The sequence below is a fragment of the Megalops cyprinoides genome, chromosome 22 (genome assembly GCF_013368585.1).
Source record: "Megalops cyprinoides isolate fMegCyp1 chromosome 22, fMegCyp1.pri, whole genome shotgun sequence".
In the NCBI taxonomy this organism is placed as follows: Eukaryota; Metazoa; Chordata; class Actinopteri; order Elopiformes; family Megalopidae; genus Megalops; species Megalops cyprinoides.
The window spans coordinates 10,986,069-11,000,782 of record NC_050604.1 but is presented as its reverse complement, the minus strand read 5'-3'; the positions used below and the strand labels follow the sequence as shown (position 1 = coordinate 11,000,782).

At 41.7% G+C, this 14,714-nt stretch overlaps 1 protein-coding gene across 1 annotated transcript in view; it reads left to right on the top strand.

Moving 5' to 3' along the window:
- Positions 1-14,714, top strand: part of LOC118769364 (multiple PDZ domain protein-like) — a 45,186-nt gene that overhangs the window by 21,577 nt on the left and 8,895 nt on the right. The window contains 13 exon segments of the mRNA XM_036516397.1: positions 2,031-2,229; positions 4,495-4,593; positions 6,048-6,143; positions 6,964-7,141; positions 7,763-7,884; positions 9,848-9,971; positions 10,378-10,443; positions 10,629-10,704; positions 11,706-11,876; positions 12,968-13,164; positions 13,444-13,535; positions 13,986-14,061; positions 14,342-14,422. Of these exon segments, the coding sequence (XP_036372290.1) occupies positions 2,031-2,229; positions 4,495-4,593; positions 6,048-6,143; positions 6,964-7,141; positions 7,763-7,884; positions 9,848-9,971; positions 10,378-10,443; positions 10,629-10,704; positions 11,706-11,876; positions 12,968-13,164; positions 13,444-13,535; positions 13,986-14,061; positions 14,342-14,422 (1,577 nt within the window).

Here is a 14,714-nt window from a genome sequence, read left to right as displayed (position 1 = left end):
TCACCATTTGTAGTTTTGTCTGTTTGTACCAGGCAGCATTCTCTTTCTCTGTTCACAGAGAGTTGCAGAAAGCTGAGCTGTTCCCTACACTCATTTACATTGCAAGTTACACAAGCATATTATATCTGGGTGGACAAATCGATACTCCCAGGACTGGCAGACTGTGATATCCCCAAGCCACATTTTTTAATGCAGTTATCAGAGAGACGGTCCAGTTTGTGGACTTGATGCATGGGTGCGTCCTAAAATGAAAAAAAATGAGATTCTTACTTGTTACTGCTCATGGGATAGCTTCAGTTGCTTGCTTTGTAGCCCTCAATATGTTCGGCTCCATTCCCTTTTGCTATTCTTTCTCCTGAGCAAACAGTGAGACAGACCTGTTTTAGGTTCAATTTAGATTAGCCTGGTATGGACTCAAGCCCTGCACAGAAGTTGCACACATTTTAAATTTGCTCCTGCTTACTGGTTTGCCCATTTCAAATGTAATTTCTTTAACATTATGATAAAAAAGTCAGGGAAACTAAGAATTGTCATGGTCTAATTTAATTTAATTTAATTATTGGTAGCCTGAAGGAATGCCACTTGAACTCTTGATTTGCCCACCCCCGTTGGTACGTGAATGAACATTAATCATTTGCTTGCTGAGATTTTGAGTTACATTAAATTTGCTTTTTGTGGTGCATACAAGTGTATTGTCAGTATAATACAGTATTCATGGACATATCCTGAGAATATTGAGGCTCTGCTGTACTTTATGTTCCATAAAGACATACCTGCATGTATAAATTGAGTGGTACTGTACATTTATTTTATGTGCAATTCATACTTAAGATTCCAGATTGGATAGAACAATTTACAAACAAAATAAGAGAGCAGTACTATACAAAACGGCATTAAAAAGTCTGTGTATTTTCTATTTTCTGTGTATTTCCCATCTTCATACCTATTTAATGACATTATGTGCTATAAGCCAACACTTCAGTGTACATGCCATTAACACTACATTTATATTGGGTATTAGTAATTCTGACTTCTGAGCCTGTCTTTTTTTACCATGGATTGTCTTGAAATGGCTCTTAAAAGGGGTGCCAGTGAAAATCCAATTTACAAATCAAATATCCTCAAGTACATTGTTGTCACTAAGTTAAGTATCATTCAGCAAGGTGAAAAAGCATTGCTGTGAGAAAAGAAAAAGAAATAAAGATATTAATTTATATTCACCTCCACATTAGTATGGTAGTACTATGCAATATACTTGCATCAGGTATCCCGTACCTTATCGGGTCAGAATGTTTTAAAGTGGCTCAGTGTCCACTTCATTGTGTAGTATACTTGTGTAGAGTTAACTGTGCACTGCTCGTGCCCTGAACCCAGTTTTAACACTTCAACTAACCTATGCAAAACGTATACTAATTGATTAATGATTTAATATCATTATCTGCATGTTTTTAATTAACATCAACTTGAACATATTTTGAAGTAATACTATTTAAATTCTATTTATTTATATTGTTTTTTATTACAAGGTTATCTGGAAACATTTTTAAATTTTACAAAGTATAAGGGTATAAGCTTTAATAAAATCAGTTTGTTTTTCATTTCTACAGCCCGAAAATTAAACATTTTTCAGTTTTTTAAAATCGTTTTCATGAATATTTACATTAATGTGATTTATTTACTATGGCATACTACATATATCTTAATAAAGTATGCTCCTACAAATGTTACATTGTAACAGAGCACTCTCCTCTAAATTGCTACATGTCAGTAAACTATAATGCCGTGTCTAAGGAATTTACTGTTAGACTATATTTGTATGTAATACAGATATGGTCATTACTGTTTCACCTGCACTGTGTTTAACTCAATATGATTGTATTGTAATTTGATTTGAACATTAATAAAATGCCATGTTTTTTTGGAAAACTGTCAGTGATGTTCAGTTATGTACGAGCATAGTGGTGATCTTAGACCTGTTTGCGCTATGCCCAGTAATGTGACAGTCATCTTAAGCCCTGTGTGTTCGGCAGGGCTCACAGTGAGTGCCATCAAGGATGGCTCAGGGATGATAATTCGCAGTATCGTTCACGGCGGATCCATCAGCCGAGATGGACGATTGGGTGTAGGAGACAGCATTTTAGCTATCAATGGAGAGCCCACCGCGAAGCTGACCAATGCCCAGGCAAGGGCCCTGCTGAGGCGGCAGTCTCTCGTTGGCCCAGATATCAGGTAAGGGTGGAGAAAGTGTGCCGACTCCTGTTTCCCCCACACCTCCACTCACGACACCAGGAACAATGGACTAACAAAAGCCTGGAGGGAACATATGTAGTACATATGTTTCATCAATATATGTTAAGCCTTTAATCATAATTTGTATGTGTCATTGCACTAAACATTCAGAGGGTTCAATGGTATTGACCATTGATTGTGTTTTTTTTTTTTCAATAAAATGTGTAAACTTTGTATTATTTCCTATGAATCTACAAAAGGGGTTATAAACCAATCCCTGTGCATATCACTAAAAGATGAACACTCAATTGTGTAGCAATTTTTTATTATTTATTTATTTTAAGTGGATACACTGCAGCACACAGGCGTATTGCCAGACATGTGCTATATGGAAAGTGACAAATCAATGTGGCTCGGTGAAGTTTAGTGTGTTTCCATATGGACTGAAGCTCAAGCCAACCTGATTCAGACAGACCAAGCAATAGACTGGTTGATTAAGCACTTGTCTCGGACCAGTACACTGACTGTACATATCCAGACAAGAACCTGGAACTACGATGGCATCATATGTATCAGTCTTTACACACAGCTCTTCACTCTACCAATGTTAGTCATTTTTTAATCCGTTCTGTTTCTCTGCATTGAGGCAGAGTTGCTGCCTGATGGTGTTGGGAGCATGCTGGTGATTTAATTGTTAAGGTGATGGACATGGAACCTCAAGGTTGTAGGTAGTATTTACAAGTTCTTGTTCTTGCTGATGGGCACGGTGCTTAATCTAGTCTAAATACTTAATCTAGTGAAGGTACCTAAACTAGTCAATGTACTTAATTTATAGCTCCTGCTACATGAGTGCCTTCAGTTTGCTGTTCATGCCGGAGTCGTTGTTCAAGGGGTTCACTGGTCCACATCTCTAGCGATTGTATTGACCTATGATAGATGTCTGTCGTGTTCTTTTCTTTCACACTAAGACCCAGGTTTAATCTAACCCAGTCTAATGACTACAGAAAACAATGCAAACCATTCACTTAAAATGGACAGAATGTAACACCTGCATAGTGCTTGTGTAATCAATGTATATTGCCGTACAATTTAAGCAAACACTAGCACGTTAGCACATTGATGAGTTGCAAAGTTGATTGTGCTACACACCAAATTTGCAGCAATAATGCATTTTCAGATAAACAGGTCTGCCTGCAACAGCTATTTATTTGTAGATAATACATCCTCTAATCCTAATACAATAAATCTATATTACCAACCTGTTGGTAAAACAGGTGACCTATTTGAAAATGACCTATTTGAAAACATTTAACCAATACACAACTAACATTCAACTATATCTTCATTAAATATACACATTTATGTATGTTTACACATACAGAGACTGGACACTCATATGTCTCAAATTAATATTTACATAAACTCTTTGCATTGTGAAAAAAAAAAAAAAACTGATGGAACAATTTGCAGACTTTTATAAATCTCCTGAAACTATTGTATTATTTTCCATGATCATATGGAAATAAGCATGAATAATTCATTCAAAACTCACCTTGGGCCACAAAAGCTGGCCTGTGTTTAGCAGGAAAATGTAACTTCTTTCACAGACTCAAAAATATGGTCCAAAAACACAAATGGACCCAGTCAGCAGAATGTTGATGAGGTTGATGTGACCATGCAAGTTGATGTCAAAGTCAAACTTCAGTTCACAGTACTATATTATTCACACATCCAGCTTTGGCATGCTGTTCCATACAGAAGCATCAGTTTCTCAAAAAAAAAAAATCTCATATTGAGTAAGTGATGTCACCGTCACTGAAGGTGAATACATATATCTTATCGCCACATCTTTGTCACCACATCTTCTCTGAGAATTTCAGTTCCATAAATCTAGCTCAGCCACTTAAAGAGGAAATGTCTGGACCTGAATATAAAACTGCCAAGTTTATAGTTTCATTGATCAATAATTTTAATACTAATCACAGAGGAAATTGATTTATTCGAACAAATCAGGACAGAGAACGGTAATGTTTATGCATATGATTTGAAATATGACATTTCATAGAACTTTACGTTTACCCACATTGCTATGCAGGATCTGTGCACGTTGACATTACGGTGAGGGTGGCTTGTTCTTGAGCTTCTCTTTGGCCTTTTGTGTGTTTGCTTATGGGCGTGCCGCCTGCTCGGTGCTTTAACTGTGCTGTCGCGTATGCCTGCCCCTCTTCTCTACTCCACGGCCCTCCGTTCTCTGTCATCTTCCAGTGTCACCTACGTCCCTGCGGAGCTCCTGAAGGAGTACAGAGCCGCCATGGGGCACCTGGAAGAGGAGGACGTCACGGTGGACGCACCTCACGCGCTACGGTGAGCGGCACCTACGCTGGTGGTTTGTGCTAAGTGTGGAAAACCGTTTAAGCGTTTGCCCTGAAATGACCGTGTTGTCAGAGGCCAAGTGCATTAGCACGCTGGTTCAGGGCTGTTCAACTCCAGTCCTGCAGGCTCGTAATCCAGCAGGGTTCCCATCTCTTCCACAGACCTTTATCACCTTCAGGATGTTTAAAGGCTGTGACAATGATTCATGTCAAGGCAACCTGTCAACTCATGGTTTGGCTCCGGGCTGGTATGGTAGTTTGCAGTTACTGTGGCCCTCTAAGACCAGGGTTCAGAGGGTTCAGACTCGGTGAGGCTTTAAAAGATCCCATGTGTGGGGTTTTGACACACAAGCATAATGCATTGAACTGGCAGCAAATAAACATGTGCATATTTAGTGTTCTAAGGGTTCAGAACGATGGAGGGAACAAAACTACATTGTTCATGTTTATGGTAATTTGCCTCATTTTCAGAATTTCTCATACAGATTGTAATGTCTGTTATTCCTGATTGTTCAGCAGCAATTGATAGACCCATTCTGTGAACGGAAGGACTATTTTATGTTTTCAATCCTGTTGCACAATGCTGAGACTCGCTAAAAGATGCTGCCATCGTTTGTCCAAATGGCAGTATTATCTTTAAATATATTCATGAGAGTTTTCACATTCATGCATGCTGTGTGTGCTTACGGAATCTACTATGCAATGTCATTTGTATCTGATAAATGAGTTAGTCTGATTTTCTTGTTTCTTTTTCTTTTTTTAAATTTTTTTTATAACACCAGTGTTCAGTATTTTTTGAAAACCACTGTGTCTCCACTGTGAAACTGCCCACCTTGGCTGAGGGCCATGAGCTTCGTAATAGCAAGCACAATGGAAACCAATTTCCAGGTGCAAGTTTTTGGAGTATGGAAAAAAAGTATGTACCTAATTTGCACCTTGAAATGAATGTTCTGTGTATAGACAAAAAGAAATGACAAATGCAAAGATAGGATATAATGAGAACACAAAGGGTTGAAGATCATGATCACCTCAGAGCCACGGGCGAGGAAAAACAATCATCTCTACACTGAGGTCTCAATTCAGTCAGTCGACAATAAGCTTTGTTCTGAACTTCAAGTTACCAGTTACATTTCATAGACTTTGTTTTCAATGAGGGGCTGCTGGTGTGGATATATGTCATTTGTTAGTTTTAGTGATATTGTGTAAGTATCAGAAAAAAAGTAGCAATCCATCCGACATCAAGGCAATGCATATTGTGAGACTGCATTCAGTCATTCAGTCATGTCAGTTTGACCAGCTCCAATTGGTCACCTTCAGATGTCAGGTTTCCAGGGCAACGGAAACAGCAGAAACACTGTAAGGAGGCTGAGCGGTGTTGTGATTCGGAGTGATACGATTGGTGATGTGATTGGCTGGCGAATGGACACTCTGCCCTCTCTTTCACAGGAGGAAGATCCCTGAAATTCCAGAGAGAGAGGAGGTGGAGGGAGAGGAGAGAGAACTGCAGAGCATTGCCCACAGCAACTGGAACCAGCCCAGGAAGTGAGCACATGTGCTGAGTGGTTGGCATCACAACAGGCTCCGCCCATTCAATGAACAGCTGGAGCTTTTGGTGCTGAACCATCAGCCACTCAAGAGCTGGCATTGTTTACACCTGATAAATTATTCATGGTGTTTATTTTGAATAGATGCGTCTGTGTCTCCAATTTAAGGGGCATCAAGGGATAGTCGTTGTAAAATCATCAGTAAATTACCTTAGATATAATTTAACATGTACATTGTAACATGTGTAGTAGCTGTAGATTCAAATTAATTGGAAAAGGCAATAACTATTAAGAAATTGTTTACTTGGACCTGCCAGGTGCTCACCAAAATGTCTTCTATTCAAATGGGCAGTTTTTTCTGGGTCTACAAAAGAATAGTGGAAGTGGTAGTTCTGCTTTGCCCTTGCTGTTGCTTGCTGTTTTTCTTTTTCCTGTCTGCTGGAATTGCCCAGCACCCAGCTCGGTATGATTTCTGTCCTGTCTCTTGGTGATTTCTATCCTGTTGGGGCTAGAATCTGTCAGTACTCCCAGACCCCAACATGAGGGCCACCCCTAAATCACATACCTGCTTCTAGTATAGAAACACAATGCGGCCATGAAGGCTATCATCAATAAATTGTAGTGGGCGAATCCAAGATGCGATAGACACAATAAACTTGACTCATAAATCCTCGGCATGTCCAACCAAAAACTTTCCCTGGATTTCCCAGCTGAGTGTTCAGGGCATGATGTCATAGTCATCCCATCACATCATCAGGGGATTGGAGCGCTTTGTGGCATGTGCTAACAGGGGGGGTGTTGGATATGTGTCCCCCCAGAGTGGAGCTGTACAGAGAGCCGGGGAAGTCTCTGGGCATCAGCATCATGGGGGGGCGGGGGATGGGCAGTCGCCTCAGCAACGGCGAGGTGATGAGGGGAGTCTTCATCAAACACATCCTGGAGGACAGTCCAGCGGGCAGGAACGGAACGCTGAAGATAGGGGACAGGATTGTGGAGGTAGGGGGCGTGTACGATGTAGTCGCTATCAGGTTACCCTGAGATCGGGGCATGTCCACTGTCTACTGCAGCCTACTCATTATTTACAATACAGCGATAACCCATTAAAACAGTTACATCACTTGTAACACTGTATAGCACTAATCTGGCTACTCGGACAGTGGCACCATTATAAATGACTGAAATCAGAGTTTGGTCAGAGTTTGCTTAAATAAGGAATGCTCAGCCCTGGTCCTGGAGGCCCACACTGTCTGTAGGCTCTTATTCCAGCCAGGCACTTAGCCATTTGATTCAGCTCATCATTGTCTTGTTTGCAGCACTTTAGCTTCCCTGCCCAGTCCCGAGAGTATTGGTGGCTTAGAGGGAGCTGGAAAACATGCTGAATTTCATCTCTTCATTACCAGAGTGGAGTGCAGAAAGTTCCATCCAAAAAAGCTGCCATCCAAAAAAGCTTCAGAGAAAAGCCTTCCCATTGCCATTGCTACATTTTGTCTGTCCCCTGCGTACTTGAAGGGTGCAGTGCTTACCGACTGCTTAAACCACAATGGAAATGCGGATCAGAGGTAAACAAAGCACCAGCTCTGCTCACTGTCTGGTAAAGGGTCCATCTGTGTCCGTCAGGTGGGCGGAGTGGACCTGAGGGAGGCCAGCCACGAGCAGGCGGTGGAGGCCATCCGCAAGGCGGGGGACCCCGTGGTGTTCCGGGTGCAGAGCGTCGCCGACTCTCCCCGGGTGAGTCTCACGTTCATTCACTGAATCATCCATTCATTCCTTCGCTCCTTCGCTCACTCGTACGCCAGAGGAGAGAGGGCATGAGTGTAAAGGACCAAGATTGACCCTGTCAAACCATTGCCATTATGCTGGAGTGGAATGCTAAATATTGTAACAGGCCGTGGTTCTGAAATCCTGTTGGACTGTAAATTAATATTTTCTGAATATGTGCAGTTTGCATGATGTAAAGATGATAAAAAACATGCTGTGCCCGCCTCATTCCCTCTGAAGGGTGCATTTCTACCCAAATTCAGTAGCGTGAATACATATACGTACATACATAAGGGGGACCAACTCCATATTAAAGTATATATATTTGAATATAATGTCATTACATTCCCTGTTGGTGTAATGGTCAGGCGTCCGAATACTTTTGTCCATATAGTGTATATGTATGTATGTGTGTGTGTGTGTCCTTGTTTTTACACATACTGTTTATCTTGTGCAAAATATAGCAGACAACACTCTCTTTACTGATCCCATGTTTTCACCACATTTGAGGCCTTTTCTACAGTTAATCCATTCTACGTTTCAATCCTACACACACCTAGCCTGAGTCCTTCTCTAGCCCCATCTCCCATCCCATTATTTAAAATTCCAGCCACTCCCAGCCTGAGTCTCATTGTATCCCTGCTTCCCTCTTGGAACTGAGAACTCTAACTGCTGCCAGCCTGATAGCATCTATAGCCCTGCCATCCCCTCAGGTAGTGAGAAATATGGTACAGCTAGCTAATATGCAATTCACCAGCCATGTAAGGTAACTCATTCTTCTTCTCTTGGCACCCTGAGAATGTGGCCTTATCACACCGCTGAGGACTAATCAGATAGCAAGCATTTACACACAGCCAGGCAGTCACGCTTAATTACATATGTAAAGAAGAAGATACATTCAATTAAAGCGTGTCCGTGGAAAATGGCTGATGCATATGTAGAAGGATATGTAATTTCTTTCAGTAAACAAGTCAGACCACCCATCTATTATCTTTACAAATACATATCAGCAAATATTTGAAGGCCACGGCATAATTCTGTTATTGACGGCTCACTCATGAATAAGATATTATCTCTATCCTCGTATGAGGATTTATTATTTTGGCTTTCATTTCACCTTGAGGAATTCTTAGTTATCAGTTTGTCTGGCACATCACATTCAATACATTAAACACATTCTCATTAAGTATGGGAGCCTTGTTTTGCCTTCATCATCTTAAATATTTTGACTGTTAATGTTCCTTCAGTTCTAGAGGCCACCCTTCTCCTTTCCACAGCCACCTGTGCTTGGTCCCACCCCACAGCCCTCTAATGCCTGGTTTCCGTGCGCTCCGTGCCAGCTTTGACTGCACGCCTCTGTGCCCGCTGTCCAAGGCCCCCCCCCCGGGCGCTTTCTCTACCATTCCTCTTTTCTCTGCAGCCTTCTCTCCAGGCTTATCTCGGTGCCCACGGTTTGGCAGGACCGTTCCACTTCACTTACTAATTAGCACTCCATAATAAATGAACACAAAAAAAAAACAAAAAAGTTAAAAGGCACCTATGGTGCTATGGGAAAAATAACAGCACAAGGAATGTGTTCGGTGGGAACTGACCGTAGGTTTATAAACGGGCCTCCTGAGAGCTGTTGGCCTGTGTGTCTGGCGTGTTCATCTCGACATCCTCCCCGGTGCTTATTATGAGAAACGTATCGACTTATTCCTGAATCCTTCAAATCTGTCTCAAGCTGCCAGCAGATTACATGCATTTAATGGCGATCGTCGGGTGAAATTCCGATATGGCTGCGGAGGTAAGCTGTTGGAATCTTTTCAATGCACGTGTCACAAAAGCAAGAGGTGCTTTTGCCTTCCTTGTATCGCACACGGCCAGGTCCGCTACACCTGAAGCTGACCACGCTTAGATTGCTAATATTCTTTTTCTCGGGTAAAGGTTGTGGGATTTTTAAAGGCCTGGCTCGGCAGTTCTGAGGACTCCGGCTCCCCAGAACTTCTGTGACCATCTGTTCGTCGCGCTTCTTCCTTTTCACCGCCGGGCGACTGCGCTCTGGCCGCCTCCCGTTCGAGTCGCCACCGTCAATTGAAACCCACCAAAATCCCCAACAGATGCGCTCTCCATGAAAGTCAACTGATTACCCTCAAACAGATGTTATTGCGCAGATGGGCGTGGAACGTGTCTCCTCTGATTACCGCCGGGGACATTACAAGTGACGTGCGAGCGGCGCTAAAAACGCGGCGTCGGCAGGAAAGACGAGATCAAATGAGCTCTGTGTTCGCTTGTCCCCGGCGGCCATTCCATTGATCAGATCTGAGCGTTTTAAAGATTCACATGGTAATGATATTTACACACTTGCCGTGTTACAGTGGCAGGTTCGGAACTTCTTTCCTCTGCTGTAATTTGTGTTTTCTCTTCGACTTGCGTTTGATTGACTTCTTAACGTGTTCGTGTCTTTGTTCCTTCCACTGAAATGCACATATTAGTCATCAGCTACTGATGCCAATGGTGAGAAGACAGCTGTAGCATCAGACACAAACACAAGTGACAAGGTAAGTATCCCTAAATAGGGTTTCTGACATTTTTATTTTGCTTGTACTATGTCACACGTGTGGATTCATATACTTGATGGGACTATTGTTATATCAGATATCATTATATTGGTATCAGATGTAGATGGCTTGTCACTGTTTTCCTGATGTCATAACAGTGGTTTAATTTTTCCCTGTTCCTCTAGGGAGCTGAGTATCAGAGTAGATTATTCCTCTGCTTCTCTCCAGCTAACCCCTTTACCCCTACTCCTTTTAAGGTTTGTAGGAACTGGTGTGATGTAGTGTTACCCCCTTGCATGTGTGTCATGGTCATGGTGTATGCATCTCTCATACACTCAGTACATGTATGCTTACCTCCCACCTCCTCCCCTTTAATCTTTCAGTAATGTCCTAATTACAGCGTGAAACAATGATTTCATGCTTGCAAAGTGTTCTAAATTGTTCTACTTGAATTAAATTATTTATTCAAATCACGAAGAAATTTACAATTGAAACGAACTGAGCATTTAAGGTTTTTCAGTTCATAAGAATACAGTTTCTCAAGGGAAGCCTGATTTGAGGGAAGCCTGAATCATCTGATTATTGGATAAAAACTGCTTAGATTTATTTGCAGAAAAGTAAAAATAGATTTTAAAAATAAAGAATAAGACATAATGATTGAAAATGCATTGATTTGGACTGTATGGGATTAACAGAAACCAAATTTACATTCTATGCATTTGATTTATTAACTCAATGCAATCGCTTCCTTGGAGTCTGAATGTAAATTTTTTTTTCATCCTTTTTATGAAACATTTTTGATCAAACATACCATTACTTATGCTGGCATATCATGTAAGAAAAAAACGCTTGATGGAAGATTCCCAAGCTATTATGGACATGAAAATTAAGAAGCAGCATTTTCAAGTCAATCCCTTTTTATCATGACAGTGAAATGTTTTGATCAACTGAGAAAGAAAAAAAAAATGAAGAGGCAGAGACATCAAGTGTTGCGTCTGCAGCAGGATTACAGTTTATTCAGGCAGAGATCAAAACAGTACAGTAAAGCGTCCTCTGCAATTGCACGTGTGAAACCAGATAAAAGTGGGTTCTGCAAATTAAGGATTGTGTGTGTGGAGAGGCAGGATGCATCTCTTTAACTCCTCATGCTTGCTGTGATAGGTGTGATTGATGATGAGCTCTCCATATATGAGTGGAGTGTTGCATGCTTGCGGTGTTATGCTGTTTTTACAATTATCTCTTTTGTGTCCGTAAGCCGCCAGTCCAGAGGGATTGTGGGAAGATCTCCCCTCCCACCCCCCGACCTGTGAGGCATCCCGTGGTCCCCCAGACAGGGGACACAAACATGGGCACGCTGACGGAGGCCCCACGCAGGCTAGCCCTGCCACTGAAGCTACCAGGGGAAGAGGAGGATGAGTTTGGCTACAGCTGGAGTACGTCCTTAGGAGCAATGCAGTCATCTGTCAGCCGTTACCCTGTGCAACACCCAGCTCGCCACTAGATGGCTCCCTTTCTCATGTTTGCTTTCTCCCATCTGTATGTAATCTTATGCACATGAAATGAATAAAATTTACAGACGAGTCAGGATGATTCATCCATATATCCAATGTAATACAAGAGGTATGCGTTCACGTTTGATTTACTGGTGAATTTTCTAAATGTCATCATAAAGGTCACTGAAACTGTCATCATAAGAGTATACTTGGGTCTGTTGGTACTGAGTGAGAGTGGGATAAGCTTAGCATTATTATGAAATGCATTATTCTATAAAGCTTGTTATAACAGTCCGGCTGTTTTGAAGACTAAGTGGTATTGGTAGGTGTGTTTATATTGTATGGGTTTTGCAGACATGGGGCATCGCAACTAATGGAGCTTGGCACAAACTTTCATCCAAGACCACTTAGAGAGCATTAGAACAAAATAGTGCAGCATACAAATAGCAGATAAGCAAGTGCAGTCACAAGCAATAGCTTTAAAGCCCAACTACAAAGGACGGTCTCTGATTACCTCACCCAGTAATGTGGTGTAGTGATTAAAGCACAGGGTTTATTACCAAAGAGTTTGATTAGATCCACAGATTACTCCACTGAGGAATAAAGCCATTTCTGTTCCATACAGCATTTGGCCTTAGTTGCTTCTGCAAATATCCAGCTGTGCAAATAGAGCGCTGTATGTAAAATATGAGTATTGTTTGTCATCCTGAAGAAATGTATTTGGCTAAGTAAACAAATGATGCAATGTGAAACAGTCAAGTGTAATCTGTAAAGAGAAATTACTTCTTTGGGGTTACTGCCATCCCTCTGAGGCCTCTGTAATATAACTGGAATGGCTAAGGCTAATATATGTAATAACAGAATATAGGTACATGATATAAGTATTATATGTGTAATATAATAGGAACTGTTGTTCCAGTTCGAGTGGAGCTGTGTAGTGTGGTGGTGTAGTCGTCTAAAATGGAGGTGCAAAACCCTGATATGCCGGCCCCTGAGTGGGAAGCATTGCTGAATCTTTAATGTCCCTCCAGGGAAGATGATCCAGAGGTACGGCAGCCTGCCGGGGGAGCTCCACATGATCGAGCTGGAGAAAGGCCAGGAGGGCCTGGGCCTGGACCTGGCCGGGAACAGGGACCGGTCCAGGATGAGCGTGTTCGTGGCGGGGATCGACCCGGACGGGGCTGCGGGCAGAGACGGTCGCATCAGGGTGGGAGACGAGCTGCTGGAGGTGCGCTCTTTGCTTTATTAAGGGCCCATACGGAGAATATTAATAATAGCACACCATCAACTCATCTCAGTGATAATTACTAGGATGCATGCATTACTGTCTTTGCTTTCTCTTTTTAGACAATCACATCCACAGGCTGCCATTGAAATATTTTGCTCTGTACTTCTTAAATTGTAATTTGTAGTTTGTGTAGGCACGCATGTGTGTGTGTGCGTCCTGGATTAACATATTATCACCACATAGATGCAAAAATGATTTTTCTTTTCTCTGTGCAAATAGATAAATGGCCAAATTCTGTATGGTCGCAGCCACCAAAATGCCTCCTCTATCATCAAGAGAGCACCTTCGAGAGTAAAAATTGTTTTTATCAGGTAGGAACATACACACACGCGAGATTTTGCTGATCCCTGAAATCTGTAGTACATGTTTCTTCCAGCAGAGGTCGCTCATGTCATTCAAAAAATAGACACACATGGGCAATCAGGAAACTAGCGTAACAGTTCTCCTCCATTAGAACTTTACATTAAAATAGCCGTCAGCGAGGGATATAACCTGTTCCATACTCACCTCTGTGCTTTTGATTTGCTGGCCAAGTTCCAACCATCCCTGGTTCTGTAAAGTTAGTGCCCCAGCTGTGTCCTCAGAAAACTATCCAGTCCAACATCAAGCATCTGGCTATAGGACATGTGATGCAGAGGCAGCCAGGATACTCCTCAGCACGAGCGTGTCATGTACTCAATTCATCAGGAGTGCTCCCAGAAAGTCTGTACTCAATTGGAGGCGCTGAGTCATAATTCAGGGTGATGTTGACTTTTGAACAGGAACACAGAGGCTGTGAACCAGATGGCTGTAGGTCAAGGTAAAGAGTACGGGGACATGCTGGAGTCCCGAACTGAGGTAACGCACACAAATTTTTCTACCATTAACTTGTTGTAACATTGATTTAATAACACTGATGTAATCTGACAATATTAATGTAATCACTTCCCTTTGCCTACTTTTTATGCATCACACTGCCCAGCATCCACTTTTCTGTCTTTACCATACATGGTGAAGTTTAATATTTTTCAGAACAAATGGTTCTTGTATGGAGCTTGTAATGTTACTGCATTATAAATTATTGCTGCCTTATATAATGTTAAATTATAATATAAGTATGTTTTTTGTCTTTGTGTAGCTGGACAGGTGCTCTGTCCTGTCACCATCAGCAGTAAATGTGGACGTGTTCAAATGTGTCCAGCATATAATATTGCCCAGGGTAAGTACTAACAGATGCAGGGGTCAATTCAGGATGAATTCTTCCTCCGATTGTGTACATTCAGCTCCCTGCGGATATTCTGTGACCACAAAGCCATTTTTTAATGGCTCCGCTTGAACCAGACAGTATATGGAGCTGAATGATAATATAACAAAGAAAAGAAAGATGCTCTATATATAGAACTCACCTTCACATTAGGATTTAACATAATAATTAGTAATAATCGTATTAGTTGCCCTATACGCTGTAGTTGTACAAATCTGATAGTACTGTGTCCTCAAACAGACCTTGC